The 17,279-nt window shown below is 40.0% G+C and overlaps 1 protein-coding gene across 2 annotated transcripts in view; it reads right to left on the bottom strand.

The window, feature by feature from the left end:
• The window catches only part of PRKCE (protein kinase C, epsilon), a 295,554-nt gene extending 278,347 nt beyond the window's left edge, over window positions 1–17,207 (bottom strand). The window contains exon 1 of one of the 2 annotated variants that reach the window (XM_014950985.1): window positions 16,119–17,207. In XM_014950985.1, coding sequence (XP_014806471.1) covers window positions 16,119–16,466 — 348 coding nt within the window. In that variant the 5' untranslated portion in view covers window positions 16,467–17,207. The remainder of the gene's footprint in view (window positions 1–16,118) is intronic. The other variant, XM_014950984.1, reaches the window with a different exon arrangement.
• Window positions 17,208–17,279: the final 72 nt, after the last annotated feature.

Raw genomic sequence — 17,279 nt, 5'->3', positions numbered from 1 at the left:
TCCCACACACTCTCTGTTTTGCTGTTGAAATATGTCAGCCTCGAGATGAATATCTAACATACTATATTCATATTTTAAGAAGCGAGAACACAAATGTTAACTTCACACTGAAACGATAATGACTGACATGGTCTCACATCGTACAGTGGACCTGCCAACAATATTAATAAACAAATTTGTATTCATCTACTATTCATTCAATTCTAGTATACATTCAAAGCATTCTGTCTTAACAAAGCTCATCCTTAGTCAGCGTTACTGTTCCAGGAAAGTAAACCTGTGACACCAGGACAACTAGAGGAGAATTGGTTATATCTGGCACTGTGTCTTCTGATACTTGCTTAATGCAAGGAAATCGCAGCTTCTCTGGAGTCAAAGGTGTCACACTATTAAAAGCCTACAGTAAGAAATCAAGCTGTTAACATACTCCCTTAAGCCGCTATTCTAATTGAATTTCATGAGCCACATAACGTTTGAAATCATGCAAATTCGTAAGACTATATTCTGAGGGTGCTAGTTTCTTGCTGTAGATCACCGATCACTGTATTGCAAAGTCAGTATCAAATTGTCTATACAGAAAAGCATAAGGTGTGAGTTTAAAGTCAATTCTCATAAACAGATGAAAACTCTAAGTTCATCACCTTTGCACTCCAATGCCTTCAGCTCCGCATAATACCACAAAACTGATATTCTGTCACTGACTACTTTTAGTATGATGGATTTTACAATCCACATTTTGACATTTTTTCTGTCATGTCTGCACACTACCTTTTGGATGAAAGAACTGTAAGTGAAAAGCTTTACTACACTTACAAGTCCAGCTGTTAAATTTATACTCATCAGGAAGCTCAGCAATATCCACAATATCAAAAGACCCAAGAGAATGGAGTTTATTCACTGTGAAAGTATGTTGTGTCCTTCCCCCACTTCATTTGAGCTTCAAATACAACAAATAATGAATAATTTTGCAAAGTAGGTCTGAGTAACTAAACTGACACCTCTTTTCAATTTCCCCAGAATCTCTCTTCCCCAAATTCATAAAGCCCCAGCTGCTATGATCTGCACCAAATTTCTCCCACCCTGCATCAATCCTGAAGCACAACATGTTAGCCCCAAGCCATGTTAGCGTACCTGGTGTAGTGACTCTGTGGGTTTTTCTAAAGCAGGGACAGCCTTATGTAAAACACAGGCCAGCAGTTTGCCAGGCAGGCAGCACCAATGTAATCTCACGGTATCTGTTTTATAAACTCACTCAGGTGTTGGGCTATCAGGCTTTTCTGCACTGCACAGCTGCTCCACAGCACACACCAGCTGCACTCACTCCCTCTTCACACAACTGCAGCTGTAGGATCTTAAGCCTTTTTGTAAAAACCTATCACATCTACTGCTAGGAATAAAGACAGGGCCCTAAAAATGGAAAATTAAATGTCCTGTTTCTTCAAATGAGTGATCCAAATGGAAGTCCTCTTTCCTCTCAATTTAGTGCATGAACAATCTAACATCAAATACTTCAACTTTGACACTTTGTCTGCTCTTAAATTCTACCATACTAACTACAGGTATGGGATTATAAATGATATACAGAAATATGAGTTGGGATAACAACTTTCAAAGGCCCTCAAAACAATTCATTCTACATTTCAAAGAGATCCGCACATCCCAACTCTTTGACAGTCTATCTATATTCATATACAGGTAGGCTCAATACCAGACACGCTCCAAGTATATGCATGCAGGATGCCTCTAGATGGTACCTTTTTCACCGTTACAGTAAAGCTGGTGCTGCCCCCAACTACTCACCCGCAAAGGCAGCCCAGGTTCAAGCTCCTGACTCTGCTTTGACAGTTTGGAAGCCTTTTTAGTTTTGCAGATCCATATAGATCCATACCTCTACAGAGAAAGCTCCAGTGTCAAGAACACAGCGAGACAGAGGCCCTGCATTTCTGTTTGTTTGCTGCAATTGAAGGAAAGCATTCACACAATAAAGGTGTTGCAGAATTTAAACCGCATAAATAAATAAATTTAAAAAAAAAACCAAACCATAAACCAAATTGCCTGCAAAAGCTACGTTACAGCAAGGAAATAGAAATGTGATGGTAGGAATCCCTATTTTAGAAAATGAGAGTAAAAAGAGGAATAAACAGATGAGGAAAACGATGCAAGACAAAAAGAAAGATATCTAAAAGGTATCAGCAAAAACTTTATTTCAGGAGTCTGGGTCTCAGCCCCAGTCTCCCCTCTGTAAATATGAGGATATTAATATCTCCACTGCAAATTCTTGAGATTACAACTATAATGCTTCTGATATACTTCTGGGAGACATGGAGGAACACAGTTTCTCCATCCATGATGCTTCCTCTTAGGAATGCTGTGAAGATGACTGTGCTCAAGATTCTCCAGACTCAGATATTTTGCTAATGAATTTCATTACTACCTGAGACAGATAAGATCTATGTATCACTACATGTAAATCTAAAGCAGACAAAGGCCTCTTCTGGAACCACTGATATAAAAAAATGGGTTATTAATTTTATAAGATTTTATACCTGTATTATGAGAGAATGCCCATCCCATCATTTACTATTACTGACATCCTCATTTGTTTGAAGGAATTATGTGAATGGAAATAAAGGCAAAAATTACAGAGGAGAGAGGAGATAACGTGTTACATCACAAGTAGATGCAGGACAACCAAGTATGTAAAAACTTGTCTGACCAGTTCACAGCAAGCGAGATTATGATGAAGTTATTACACATTATCTCATAGCTCACAAAAACTTCAGACCGTAGAGTAATCAGAATCAGGAACACTTTGTGCACAGTGAAAATTAATTCACCAACCTCACCTGTTACTACAAACACTAAGGAAAACCAAGCAATACTGATGACAACCATTTTTATGTTGTGACCTGTTATGACATTTTGAAACTTTTATTTAAATAAAGCCTGCTGCAAATATGATCTTCCTTATTTGTGTAATCTGGTCTATGATAAAGTGGCTTCACTTTGTTGACTGTTCATCTTATTACATGTTCCTTGGTTTGGCACACAACTTAAGCTTCAGACTCTGTCTCTGCTTACTCATGTGAATAAAAACACCCTCCCTTAACTACTCAGTTAGACACTGCTTCCCCAAGGCCATCAAATGCATTTTTAAAAGTTACAATAACACACCATTTATTTCTTTTGTATAATTCTGTTATGAAAAATATAAATTTGTATTTTGTTATGCATTTTCTATGGCTTTTGCGCATCAATTCTATCTTGGTATACAAGTAAAAAACCTTCATAGATCTTCCACTGCAGTTTATGACCTCATTATCCAAAAGGGAGGTAATAAGTTTTCTGATTTTACAGCATAAGCTCCTCCAGGAAGAAACTATGAATCTCCTGTTTCTAGACTACCTAACACATAGTGAGCATTAGCAAAGAGAAACTAATAACTCCTATGGTTAAAACTGTCACCCTGCCAGAATGTATGCATCAAGGTTTCAGCACTTCACTCCTGTCTCACTGAGGGTATCACTAGCATCAAGTACATTTTCATAGGTGCATAAAATGTCTCTGAGAATTCATGTCATTTGCATTGTGAAGTTGATTAACCGTGCATAAAGCTTATATATAGAGGGGTTCTGCAGACCAGCACGCTGCTGCTGGGAAGCAGCTTTTACTTGTTAGTCTGCAAACAGGGTGCAGGGCTGATTCACAGTTGCTGGACGAGCTGCAAACTTTTTGGCAGCTCTACAAAACATTCGGCCTGTAATTTGTCTTACTGATCACTGCCACAATTACACCCAGGTCCCAAACAGAAGAAGTCCAGTGGGAGACTGCTGTAGGGAGAACAGGCTTCACCAGAGCTGCCCCCATTTCTCACTCTGCCTGCCTTCCATTTCAGTCAGATGCTTTTTTTTTAACCTTGGTCCTCCAGGAACAGCATAAAAGACAAAATGACATTCTCACACTTCACATCTGATTTTAAATCTGATTTTAAAAACTGCAAACTTTGGATTACACTAGGGATTTGAAAGCTTTATGGTATTAATAACACTGATATAACAAAACAGTGCTTGGCTGGAGAGTACACAGATTTTAAACAAAATATAACAGTTGGAACATGTTAAAGCCAGTCACTTTGATGTCCAGAGTACATTCAAACAAGGCTAGAGATCAGTTTCATTTCATTTTTTCAAATATCCAATGATTTACTATTGTTTTACTACTGAAGAATCAGTCAGAAAAAAAATGTTACGGTTTTGTTGTTTGTTTGGTTTTTTTTTTACTTTAAAAATGCCCTGGACAATTCAACTTGCAAGAAAACATGTATGTAACAAACCAAAGAGAAGGTCTGGTGGTCAGAACCTACTGTTCTGACCAATGCATTCACAAACAGCTCACAATGCATTCGCAAACTCATTCAGAAACAGATAAGACGCTGAAATAACCACTGATGAAAATGCAGCTGCGTAACACTTCTAAAAAACTGCTGAATCAGGAGCCTACATTTTTCATGTGACTTCCACATACCTGAAAAATTTACAATAGACCTCAATTATGAAGAATACATAAAGTGCAATATTAAATACATAAGGAATTCAGTTGATGAACTACCCAACTCCCTAACTCAGCCAGTAGCACAGAGGAATCACTATGTATGCAACTAAGGGATACAACAGTTCCAGCAACAGGGAACACCACTCAAAGAAATTCCCATTAAAATCAATATAGGAACATCAGCTTTGAATAGGTGTGCGAGACAACTTATGCCCCTAGACCTTAGCATATGGCACATGCAACAGACTTAAACTTCTTTTGTGCTTAAGGTATACTGTGTTTAAGGTATATTGTTTTTTGCTTACTCACATATTTACTTCCCAAGAAAACAAACAGAGAAAGGTTTTTTCTTTTTGCACTGCATTGGGCTATGAAAAACAGAGGTCAACTGTACCTGATCTATTTTTCTATATCATAGTACTGTTGTACAGGGAACATCTTTTAAAAAGGGATAAGGATGTGTTGTGGTTTAATCCCAGATAGCAAGTAGGCCTACACAGCAATTCACTCACTCTCCACCCCCCAGTAGGATAGGGAGACAAGGGAGAAAAAAAAAGGAAAAAAAGAGCCTCATGTGTTGAGATAAAGACAGTTTAAAAGAACAGTAACAGAAGAAAAAAAAAAAAGGGGGGGTGTAAAAGACTATACAAAATGAAGTGATGCAATACAACTGCTCTCACCACCCAATGATCGATTGCCCAGCCTGTCCCAAGCAGTGATTGTGGAGTCCTGCCCCCCGGCCAACACCCATTTATATACTGAGTATGACGTCTATGGTATGGAATATTCCTTTGGCCAGCTTGTCCTGTCGATGCTCCCCCTCAGCTTCTATGGGAAGCCGAAAAAGTCCTTGACTTAATATAAGCATTATTTAGCAACAACTAAAACTCTCATACTAAACCCAAAACACAGCAGCTAACTGGAAGAAAATTAACTCTGTCCCAGCTGAAACCCCACAGTCCTACTAAATGATATATACAAGAAGGTAATATGATATCCCCTATGCAAAGCATCTTGCAACAAACAGCAGAGCGGAGACAAAGAACAAGCATGAATTAGCAAGGAGAGAACACCTAAAGAGATCATAGGAACTTGTCTAGATCATGGTGTCTGGTCTGCTAATGCACCACGAATTGTTAGAAATCAGTTTAGCTGAATTTGTATTTTAAAACCTTTTACATGGCCTTATAAAAATGCACATGCAAAGCTACTGCCTAAATATGACCACTAAACCAATATTCTTTCTAAAGTAATGGGCTTTACTATATATATGTGTATAAAAAAATAAATAAATTGTTGCATAAAGATCATCAGCTATAAGGTATCGCTCTTTAGGTGAAAAGTACTGTCACTTGCTGATCAACAGCTTGCATTTCTGCAAAGTCATTGCAAGAGGTTAATAAAACTCTTCTTTCCTCTTTTCCCCTCTCAGAGCCTTGACATGGATCTGAGAACTTGCTGGCAGAAAGAGTAAAGTTGTGGAATAAAACCTAACAAAGCTTATCTCAGCCCAGGGACATTAGTATATAAGATTAACCCTATACATCATTACATCTGTCTGTATTTGATTACTGCACTTGAAGTGCTCTAACACAGCAATTGATAAAGAAAAATCTCAAATGTAATAATACAGTTAATACCAGCTTTCATGGAATTATATAGGAAAATCCAGTAGTTCCCTAGAAGTGAGTGACTTCAAACATTCATAAAGCTATATGGGATACTCAGAAATAACCATGGACTAGATAATAAGAACTGTCCCTCTAAACCTGTCAACTCCTTGAGGAAAAGCACCACATAATGAAAAGCATCAAGATCTCCAAATAGCTCCACTAAAATTTCCACTATTTCCCCTCCCCTTGAGATTTTGAGACACCTAGCAAAGCTGAACTGATAGGCTGCTGCTAAGCCACTGCTACAGCCTTTCACACTGGTAAGCATTTTCCTATTATTTCTTTTGGGTTCCCCAATCTGCCTTTTTGACTTGTGCTTCAACTGTACTTTTTTGAAAATGGAAACCATAATTCTGCTTTATATATTAAAAAAAAAACCACAAAACAACCAAACAACAAACGATACTAGGTATTTTCTGTGATTAGGAGTCCCTGAAAATCCCAACAGTCAGTACCAGCTAAAATTTTACAACAGTGTTTCCATTGCTTGGGAGAGTTCAGTTTTCAGAGACACATCATGTTCCTTCAATATCCCATTGACTCTGCGAAAACCAGAGATTTTTCCTTGAAGTTCAAAGCTACCATATTACACTTCCTCCTTCAACCACTTCTGCAGTATAACTAACTGGAAACTCAGTGCATCACTTCTGATTGATGATAACTACTCCGACAGCCATCGATCTGATCAGTTAGTTCCCTGTTGCTTGCTGAGAAGCTCAGTGGGGACATGCTCTGGATAAGAGCAGCTGAGCAAATCCCATAAAGCATCATGTACTGAAGATACTTCTGAGTCCTACTGACATGAGCAGCTCACTGGTCCACCAGAATGACAAGAAGAGGGAAGGAGTTGGAATGGTGGCAATAACAGCAATATGGTTATGTGGGAAGTAATAACAAGAAAAATGAGCAAAAAGTTAAAAGAGACAGCCAGGACTTGAGGATGAGGTGATTAAGAAGAAAAGAAGTGGGCCATGAGGTCAAATGTTCAAGAGGTGCCAAGGCAGTATGTGGTTATAAGGAAGGAAAAAAAAAAAAAAGCTTCTTCAATAAAGCCAACTAGAACCATGTAAGAAAGAGACCAAAGAGGTCATAGCATGAGTGACTTTAGCCTTTCCTTTTCCAACACATTCTTAGTCTTCATTTTCAAAGACCATGGATCAATCTCATCTTGAAGTAAAGGGAAGTTGACAGATGCTACAAAGATTTATGCAATGAGTAAATACAGTCCAAAGAAGAAAACTGTACTTGTCTCTGTAGAGATCTATAGCAGGACATTTCATTCATGGAGCCTGCTAGCATTGCCAACATTTAAATCTTATGCAATCCTGTAAAGGTCACCATATCAGTTTTGACCATCTTGAAGCCAGAACAGATAAAGAACGATGGAGAATTGGCATTATGAAAACAAAAGAGATGATAAAGAGGAAACTGAAAGAAAACAAGGAAGGAGAAAACACTACTGTTTGCTGGCTTTTAATCTGTTAAACAAAGCAAAGCAATTCCAACCATTTCCTCATCACCTGCGCAGACTGTGTATCACTTTTCCCTTCATGTGTCCACCACCATTACATCTGCTTCATTGCTACCAGGTCACTATCTAAAGATACTTATAAATATTAACATTGAACTAAGCCATATATTTTTCAATGACTTTATTAAAGTCCAATGTACTGAAGAATGAAGAGTTCTAAAATGCTTAAGAAACCCTGGTTCCCCATGCTGAGGCTTGATAGGTATGTATACCCTAAAGTACTGAAAGATACTAAATTGGAAACAGTATTAAGTTTGCCTACTCTTCATTTAAGGTACAGATATAAAACGGGGGTTGACTGCTCAAACAATGCAGACGTGAAATTTATTTGGTAACATCTAGCCACTTTTCACACTTTTTTGTACCTGCCTATGATGAAATTGCCCAGCTGGACACCAGAAACAACCAAAATGACTCTATTGTCTAGAACAATTAAATCAGTACAAGTTAGCCAATATAAGGCAGAAATGGCTGCCTGAAAGCCTCTGATGGAATCAAACTTTGCCTTTCTTAATACTGAAAGCAATGTTTTTTCTTCACTTCTGTTCTTCAACAATCCAAGCCCTACACAGTTCAGTAAGGGAAAAACTCTAAGAACTGTGCAGCAATTCTCTAACACTGCTTCCAATAAAATAAATGTTAAAATTCCTGCTAGATTTAATGGGAACGTGCCAATATCACTAGGCTTTTTAGCTGTGATACTCAGAAATATGTGAAATCTTGGCTTCTGTAACTTCTGTTAAATCACAGCAATGATAATTTAAGATTTTTTTTTCACTCTTAGAGGAATGTAAGTGAGAGGACACTCTGAAATCAACTTTACTAGCAATTCAAGCTACTGACTGCGAATAACGATCAGAGTAGATAATAATTCTGCAGATGTTCTTACATCATATTCATTTGCATTTTGCTTCACTAATATAGTGCAAAGTACAGAACTGCCATTACAGTTACCCAATCTCTAAAATTATTTATTAGCTTTACAGTCAAAGTTTCACATTAATATTGCCGAATATATTTTTTAAATCTTCTAGTGACTCCCTGCCAAATGGGAAAGCAGTCACTTACAAATGCAAGGTTAAAACTTTTTGCCAGCCTTCTGTAATGACTGCTTTGCCTCCAAACGGTAGAAACCTCTGTAACTGCTACAATTTGCATGACTCCAAAGGGCATGCAAAATACTCCCATTCTTCAGATCTTGCTCTGTCTAGCTTCTTGTGAGACACAAAAGGGTTGGTTTGGTGTGTGTCCCCCAACTGGCAGGTTTCCAAGCTGTCTGTAGACTTCTGATCTTATTCCACAACCAGATAGTTCCAGCCCTACCTCTCCACGTGAATGGAGGGAAAGTCTCTTCTCAGTCCTCTCTGACCATGGATTTCCCATTAGTTGCATAACCCATTGTTTCAAAACCTCTCTTACCATGAACTGTAGATGTCTTTCTCCTACAGTCTAATAACTGGGAAGAGGGAAAGGGGCTTCAGACAGTACTGGGTAAAGCAAAACCAAATTCAACCAAACAATTCCAAGCAGAAAGGCTCTCACCTCTATTTATATTTTTTTTTCCCAAATTGTATTCACAGCCTCCCTTCAAAATTTGAAAATCCCTCAAAAGCTCATTTAAATGGAAGTTTAGTTAGGGAGTGGAGACTAATCACACTTAGATGCCAACTCCTACAATTCCAACTTAAATCCGCATTTTAGCAGTATTGTCAAGAATTCTGGACAGGGAGGGCAGAGATTTAGTTTTGATGGCTGAGGAAAGTAGAAACCAGGTTTACGTGTACAAGATTTGCAGAAGAATAATAAATCAGCATGAATAAAATGAAAGTAAAGGATGTTGTCAAATGTTATTTATTCTCGGTTTTCGCTTGGAACACAGGCCCCAGTTGAGGAAAGAATTTAAACACATGCCTGCATGAAATCCAGTGAACCCAGTGAACCCAGTGAGATCAGTGGTTTACTCACAACCGTGAAGTTCTGCACAGTGTCTATGGAACCGCCTGAGCTGCAATAATGATACTCATTGCCTAAAAACTGGCGCAAGAATGACATGCAGGAATCGTTTTCACCCCACTTGGATACTTCTGAACTCCAGCTTTAAACTAATGACTGTGAACTGGACTCTGTTACTGGTAACATTGTTCTAAAAAGTACTTTCTACATGAAACTTTGTAGCAGTTTCGGTATTGGCGTTAGCAACAGTAGGATGAGATTCTGATCAGTCGGGGGATCAGCTCCTCACCTACACGTATCAGAATTCAGTGCTAAGTGAAATGCACACTTTACTACACACTTTTCAGGCCCTGAGCAATTTTTTCACATCTAAAGTGAGACTTTAAAAGCTATACACTGAGCAAAGCAGGCCAAAAAAAACCCCAAACCAAACAAACAAAAAACCAACAAAAAACCAGGTCAGTGAGCAACACATGACCTTCAACTAGTCCCTTTGCCTATGCCAGATCATCCCTGTCTCCTACATGGGCAGCTTTCTGCTGTTGCCAAAAGGGCAGCTGGAGTATGTGGGGCAGCAGCAACTATTCATTACCCTCCTCCAGGTTTCTCTCTATGCCTCATCTCCTCCTTTCCTTACTTTGCCCTTTCCCTCTCCCTGCAGTAGCAACCACAGAGGCAGCTTTTTCCCCCTCTATTGCTTCTCAGCAGGCTGGGAAGCACTGCAGGTAAGCAGGAGCTGTTAGGAGAGAACATTTCTAGCAGGGAGTAGGAGTAGATTTATGCAGCTGTAGAAAGAGATTGATACGAGATAGTGGGTGAGCTGCGTGGTGACTGTACCACATCCCCAGCAGAGAGGGAAAAGAGGAGGCACAGGAGGGAGACAGGCTGGGGGAGAAGGCAAGGAAGACCTCTACCTGTACAAAGTGCTCTCCAAAATCTCCCATCTCCCCCTGACAACCGCTCACCCTCACAATTACGCTGAGTCCCTGTGAAACTCTGGTGATCCCCGGTAGCTCTCTCACCTTCACCCCCCAAACCTGACAGACCTTGCTCAATGACAGCCTTGTCATGCACAAACCTATCAAACAGGACAGCAATTTCCCTTTCATTTCAACAAATACTCTTCTGATAACAATGCTTTTCAGCAGCACATGAACCACAGTTAAATGAGATGTAAAGCTTTCACAAGCAAAATCCTAGGCCTTTCAACACCATCCGCAGAGATAAGTTCAGCCAGCAGATGAAAATAAAAATGAAAATATGCAAACAAGCATACTCCGCTAGCCCAATGCCACCCTTCAGCAGCGTATGGCACAAGCAGAGGTTAACCTGCAGGGTGATCTGCACTTCTGTCTGCCAGCTAGTCAGTCAGCTGTCTGCTGACTGAAAGGAGATCCCTTTTCACTAAAAAAAAGGCATTTTAAAAAAAAAAAAAAACAAAAAAAAACCCAAATAAACAGAAAAACTCTGATAAGCACCTAGGCCGCCTTTCCAGTTAATTCCAATCACAGGCACGGGAAGGAGGCAGTTCTCACATCCATGGACAGCTCACTGGAACAAGGACTCAGAAGACCCTTAATCCCTCCCCTGCTATTGGCTTTCTGGGTGAATGTAAGCATCTATTTCTCCAATCCTCAAAGAAAGAAGGAATATTGACCTTTCGCTAAAGTGCTTTCAGATTTTCTGATGTATGACGTACTTGTTACTATTATTTCTCTTATGAGAGGTGGGTACCATGACGTTCACAGCTCCATTAACCTAGGTGTCTAACTTCAAGAACTGCAACTTAAAGACCTTGTCTTTTCAATAGGAAAATATCTTCAATAGTACACTGTAAGCATGATGTAAAAATACATAACTAACAGTTCAACAAATATGTAAAACAGTGTACCTCTTTTCCATGACATTTCCCATAACTCACAGTCAAATTGTTATTGAGATATTATGTTCATCCATAACAAACTTGCTTTATCCAGTGGTGGCAAGTTGCATGACTAACTTCACATTTATAAAATGGAAATATGGAAGGATGTTTTTAAAAAAGTATAATGATTTAAATTTAGATCTTAAGAAGCAGCACTGAAGAGAAAAAAAATAATAGTATGAAAGATATTTAGGACTAGCAAAGAAAAGCTCACTTAAATCTGTGTTTTATTTTTTTCCTGACAGTGTTAGGGATTTTTTCAAGACAGCAGAAAATTAAACTTGTTTCATTAACCTAAACATAGCTGTAAAATATTTTCAGTGGAAATAGAGGCTTCTCTTGCTAAACGATGTGATGTCCTGACTGATTTAGTGAGTTCTACTACTTAGCCCACAAAAGGATTTCTTAGGATGACTCAATAGGTTTTCTCATGTAGAATCGAGCTAATGGCAAAGACCCTTAGATGGAGTCTTTGGCACAAGTCCAATCAAACTGATTTCATCTATCATCAACTCTGGAAAGTGGACTTGAACTCAGAACCCATACTACCAATCATCCAAACACATAAACATTGATCGTGCTAATTCTCAGGAGTGTTACCACAAGGCTAAATATCAACAGAATTTTCCTTCCCAATCCCAAATCTACTCATTAAAATGTAGCTGTGTTACCAACTGAAGTGGAATGTTCACATGTGCCACACGTAAGAAAGCTAAAGACATACTTTATTATTACCTGAATTATCTAACTCAAAAAAATACAACCACAGCTTTCATGTTATTAGTTTGTTTTTCAATCAGAACTTGCAGGTTGTTTATAGTTCTGTATTTCATATTTTTCAAAATGTAAGTTCACCAACATCCTCTTGAATACTTTGTGCCATTCTGTGTAACATTTTATGTGCTTACAGAAAAGCCTGTAATGTCATAAATCCAAAGCTCTCTTTAAAACGGCAGTGTAGCAATGACTAAAAAAAATCTGCAAAACTGACACTTTTATTGTGCTATGTCTGTATTGATGCACCACTGAAAAAGCAGCCATCTTTTTAATTGCCACTATACCTTTTTTAGAAACCCAAACAAATATTTTAGTGTTGATCTTTAAAACAAAAACAAAAACCCCAAACAAAAACAAACAAACAAAAGTATCTATTTTGTTTAAAAGCTTCCATCCACTGAAATCTGAATCACTGTTTTAGGCCATAACTTTGATTATATTTTTAAATATATATATTGAGGGATTATACATATCTTAAGGTTAAAAATATTTTTTGCAACTGCTGAATACTCTGTAGACAGAAGGAATCAGGTTTTTGCATATTTATCTGACTTGTCCTAATACAATAGACGCTATCATGATTTCAAGCTTTGTACTTGTTTATCATTAGTGTTTCCACTGTAACCATGGCATCAGTATATAGCACAGGCTTAACAGTGAGAAAAATACCCGGTATTTTCCTAAAAAACTCATCTCTTAGAAAAAATACAAGGATTTGCACAATGGCAAAAACCAATCAAAGTAGGTGAGCTGACTAAAGAGAGAAACAGTTTCTTTTTAGGGGAAAAGAAACAAACCATTATTTCTTCGCAAGCCTTTTTTTGTGTTTTGGACTTCTGACAAGAACCTAGAAATACATTACAGGATAAGTAACGTAACCTTGACCCTAGTGCAGATATTATAAAACAAATATTGAAATTTCCTTACAAAAATACATACTGTATTATATGAGATGGAAAGCATTAAAGCTATTAATATATTGACAAGAGCTGTTCTCAGCACATGAGCATTTTCACAAACCTATTTAAATAGTGACAGTCCAGTCCTGCAAGAACTGTTGCATCATTCTGAAGGTAAAGAGGGACAGCAGTGCAATTACACCAGAAACACTGGACAAGTATGCAGTACCCAGTTCAAACTTTCAAGACTGTTTAACTGGAAGCCCTCAGAATGGCATAAAAAGACTTTATGGTCTCCAGGAGTGTTTCTTACGTTGCATTTATTTGATATTTCGGGCAATATGGAAGAATGGGTTCCTGTGGTTGCTGCTTTTCATTTGCTTTTTAAAGTTAAGAACGAGTACTACCTTTAATACCTGCCTTTAATGACAAAAATGAATTGAAGGAATTAGTCCTCTTATTAAACAGAAGAAATTGACTGTATCGTACCAGCAGATCTTAGCCTAACATTGGTTTAGTTCATGTGCATCTTCCTTGTACTCTAAAACTATTAATTTCATAGGCAACTTCTCTTTTTCAGGTTTTAATATAGACCCCAGACACTGATGAAGATACCAGTAAATCTATTTATTTCACTATGGACTCTACAGAGATGTCATGGCCACAGGCCTTACTTTAACTCAGTGAAATCAGACAAAAAAACCCAGTGTGACTTTGTAAGAGCCTGTTCTCTGAAGGCCCCTATCTATTAATAATCCAATAAACATACTCGGTATTACAATTATAGTGACACATTCAGTAAATGGGAAAATTTTGGGTAAGCTAAAGCACAATCCTGTAAATACTTGCCTCCTCACCAATTCGAACTGTGATACAGGGAGGGTGGTGTACCCTGTGTATTACATGTACCACACAAACACAATCCACATTATAAGGATTTACTGCACGAAACCAAGGTGATGCTTCAGAAGCTGCATTATATTGAGCTGACCAGTTATGATCCACTGCCATGTCCTCAATCCTGTCACATCGACAACAAGCGTAGTCACTCCCTCGTCTCCTCCCACCCAGTGAATGCTGGACAGCAATGAATCCCGGTGCAATAAAACACAGCATTTATCTGATTCAGCCATGTAGTTCCTCCCAGACCATGTTTACAATGGGCCTCAATCTGTTAAATTCCACTATTTATCTAGGGAACGTGTTCAGATGTTGTAGTTCACCTTAAAAATCAGAGCCAGGACGTACCCCAGCACACTAGCCCCACCAAAATTCAAACTTGGCATCTGCAACCTGCAAGGTCCTTCCAGATTTGGCGACAAACTCACAACGTGTACCATACACAAAAAGAACATACAAAATCATTATTCCCTCACTAAAAATCTGTGGTGATGTTCTCGCCCCACTGGTCTCAAAGATGAAACCACCCTCGATAGCAGGACAGCCACAACTTGATTATCATTCAATACAGGTAAAAGACATCTGCAATACTGCTGCATTTCTCTTTTCCTGATTTGGCTATTTTTCCTCTGCCTATCGCCCAGTTTTACTATCCCAGTTTACTAATGAGTAGCTTTTATAGAGCATCAGAATAATCTAGATCCTAATTATCACAACATAACATATATAGCAGAAGTAAAAGATATTGTAAAGTTGTAAACATAAAAGTTTTAACAGTAAAGTTATTCAGCTCCTAATCAGCATAAATAGAGCCTAATTCTCTCACGCCTTTCCATCATTCTGACATCTCTTTATACCACTGCATTAAGTAAAGAAGCCCCAAAGAATACATGAAAGTCAGAGCTATTAACTCTCGTTATTTTCACTTTGGTGCTGGGTTCTTTGTCTGTTTGCCAAAGAAATATTGCCCTGACTAGTATCCTTGACCATAACAAATAAATACACAAAAAGATGAGCATACACATTTCAGGTGGCTGGTCAAGCAGGGCACATTTAAAATGAGAAGACGGCTACTTTTGTTTTATTATACATCTTATTTAACTGTTTAACTGCAGAAATGTGAAATATACATATTGACATTTCCTGCGTTTGTTTCTTTTTTGTTTGTTTGTTTGATTGATTTTCCGTGTTAAATCACAGTACCTGAGGATGCCAGACCAAGGATTTTCCAGGTTTTTTATACTCCCACTGAGGCATGTTAGCCTCTGGGTCTTTAAGATGCAGTAGAAGCTGTTAGATACGTTTGGCCAAAATCCACCAGGACCCTTTTATCGGTTTCAAGTATTTGAAGAAGCATTGCATTAGCTCTATGCATAAAGGTGTAGAGCATCTGGGGGAAGGAAGGAGGAGCATCAGTGTTGATGCAGCGAGCTTTCAAGTGATACGAAGACCCTGAAGTGTCTCGTATCAGAGGTCAGGTCTACATTTTTAAGGCTTGTCATTGCCAGGCTGACCAAGCGTGTTCACATCGAAATTACGAACTCGGTCTAAGTGCTGGATCTGGGTTTTGTGGTAATGTTCTGTTTGGGTGCATTTGGTTAGGGTTTTTCAAACACAATAAGATAAGCAGACTTGTATTTATGTAACATAATTTCTGAAACTGAAGTGGTAATTATGCATCTCTGACTTAGATTCAGCATATTTTTCTTTCCTCCCGTGCCTGTAGACCACATGCACTAGATATACAGTAACCATGACTATCTCAGTATAACAAAGCGTGGAAATAATGAAAAGCCTTCAGAGCTATTACATGCCCTTGGCAACCTAGCTCTGCGAGGCAGATGTTGCATCCAGAGCCGTGCCACTGAAAATCATATGTACATGTATGTATCTACAGTGCGAACACTTACCCAGTCCTCGAAGTGGCGGCTCCCGTTCTGCAGCAAGTCCTCAAACTGTATAGTGCAGTTAGCTACAAAATCGTCGTACCCGATGGGGGCATCATGGAAAACAGCCATCTCTATCTTCCTGCCATTACAAACGTCGGTGACAAATTCATCGTTCCAAGCGGGACTGTTGGTCTTTTGCTTGGTCGAGGTCTGCCCGATCCTGGAGTCGTCCACGTTGAGGGCTATGTAAGGGTCCAGCAAAAAGGTCTGTGGCCTGGGACCCACCGCATGCCTCAGAGACCACGCCGTGGGTTTCAGATTCACCGCCTCGCAGATCTTGATTTTCAGCAAGCCATTGAAAACCACCATGGCTGGATGGCTGCACTTTTCCCGGGATTAAACACTCGCACAACGCACTCGCACCCAGAGGGAGGGAGGAAGGGCTCGCCAATAAATAGGAGGGCAGGTCTGGGAGCGGGGGAGCAGGATACAGTGCGGGTCTCTTCGCCTTGCTGCTGCTGCTGTTACCTTTGATTATTTAGCCTTTGCTCTTGCGACACCCAGTGAATACATTTATTTTCTTGCCCGTGTTTCTAACGGAAAACAAGGGAGGGGGGCCGCCGGGGAAGGGGAGGCGTCCGCGGCTGCAGAAACCCCCGAATGCGATCAAAACCCGAGCATAATCAATCCTTGGGGCGAGCAAGAGCCTTCTCCCTTCACCTAGACCATAATTCTGGATCAGCCTTTGCAGAGGAGGCAGAGCCGCGATCCCAGGCTCCCGCACACGCCAGTCCTGCCCGTGCCGCCGCACAACAATACACACACACACACGCGCGCACACACACACACTCACACACACACACACAAATCAGAAACACCGGCCGACCCACCAGCCCTGCCTACTGCACAGCCTCCGCTCAGCAAACATCCACCCGGGGACCTTCCATCCGCGCCGGAGCCCGGAGCCGCCCGTCCTGCGCCGCCTCCTCCTCCCCCTCCGCCGCCGCCAAGGCCGAAGAGCCAGCGGAGCGACCCCCGCGCATGGGGTGGGGGGGATCGGGAGGGGGGCGACGGCAGCGGAGCAGGGCCCCGCGGGTCTCGGCGGGCTCCGGCTCGGGCGGCCGCCGCCCTGGCGATGGGCAGAGCCGCCGCCGCCTCCTCCCGCCTCCCTCCCGCCGGCCG

This window comes from Calidris pugnax, unplaced genomic scaffold, assembly GCF_001431845.1.
Source record: "Calidris pugnax isolate Ruff unplaced genomic scaffold, ASM143184v1 scaffold24, whole genome shotgun sequence".
NCBI classification, from domain to species: Eukaryota; Metazoa; Chordata; class Aves; order Charadriiformes; family Scolopacidae; genus Calidris; species Calidris pugnax.
This window is presented reverse-complemented; position numbering and strand designations above follow the sequence as displayed.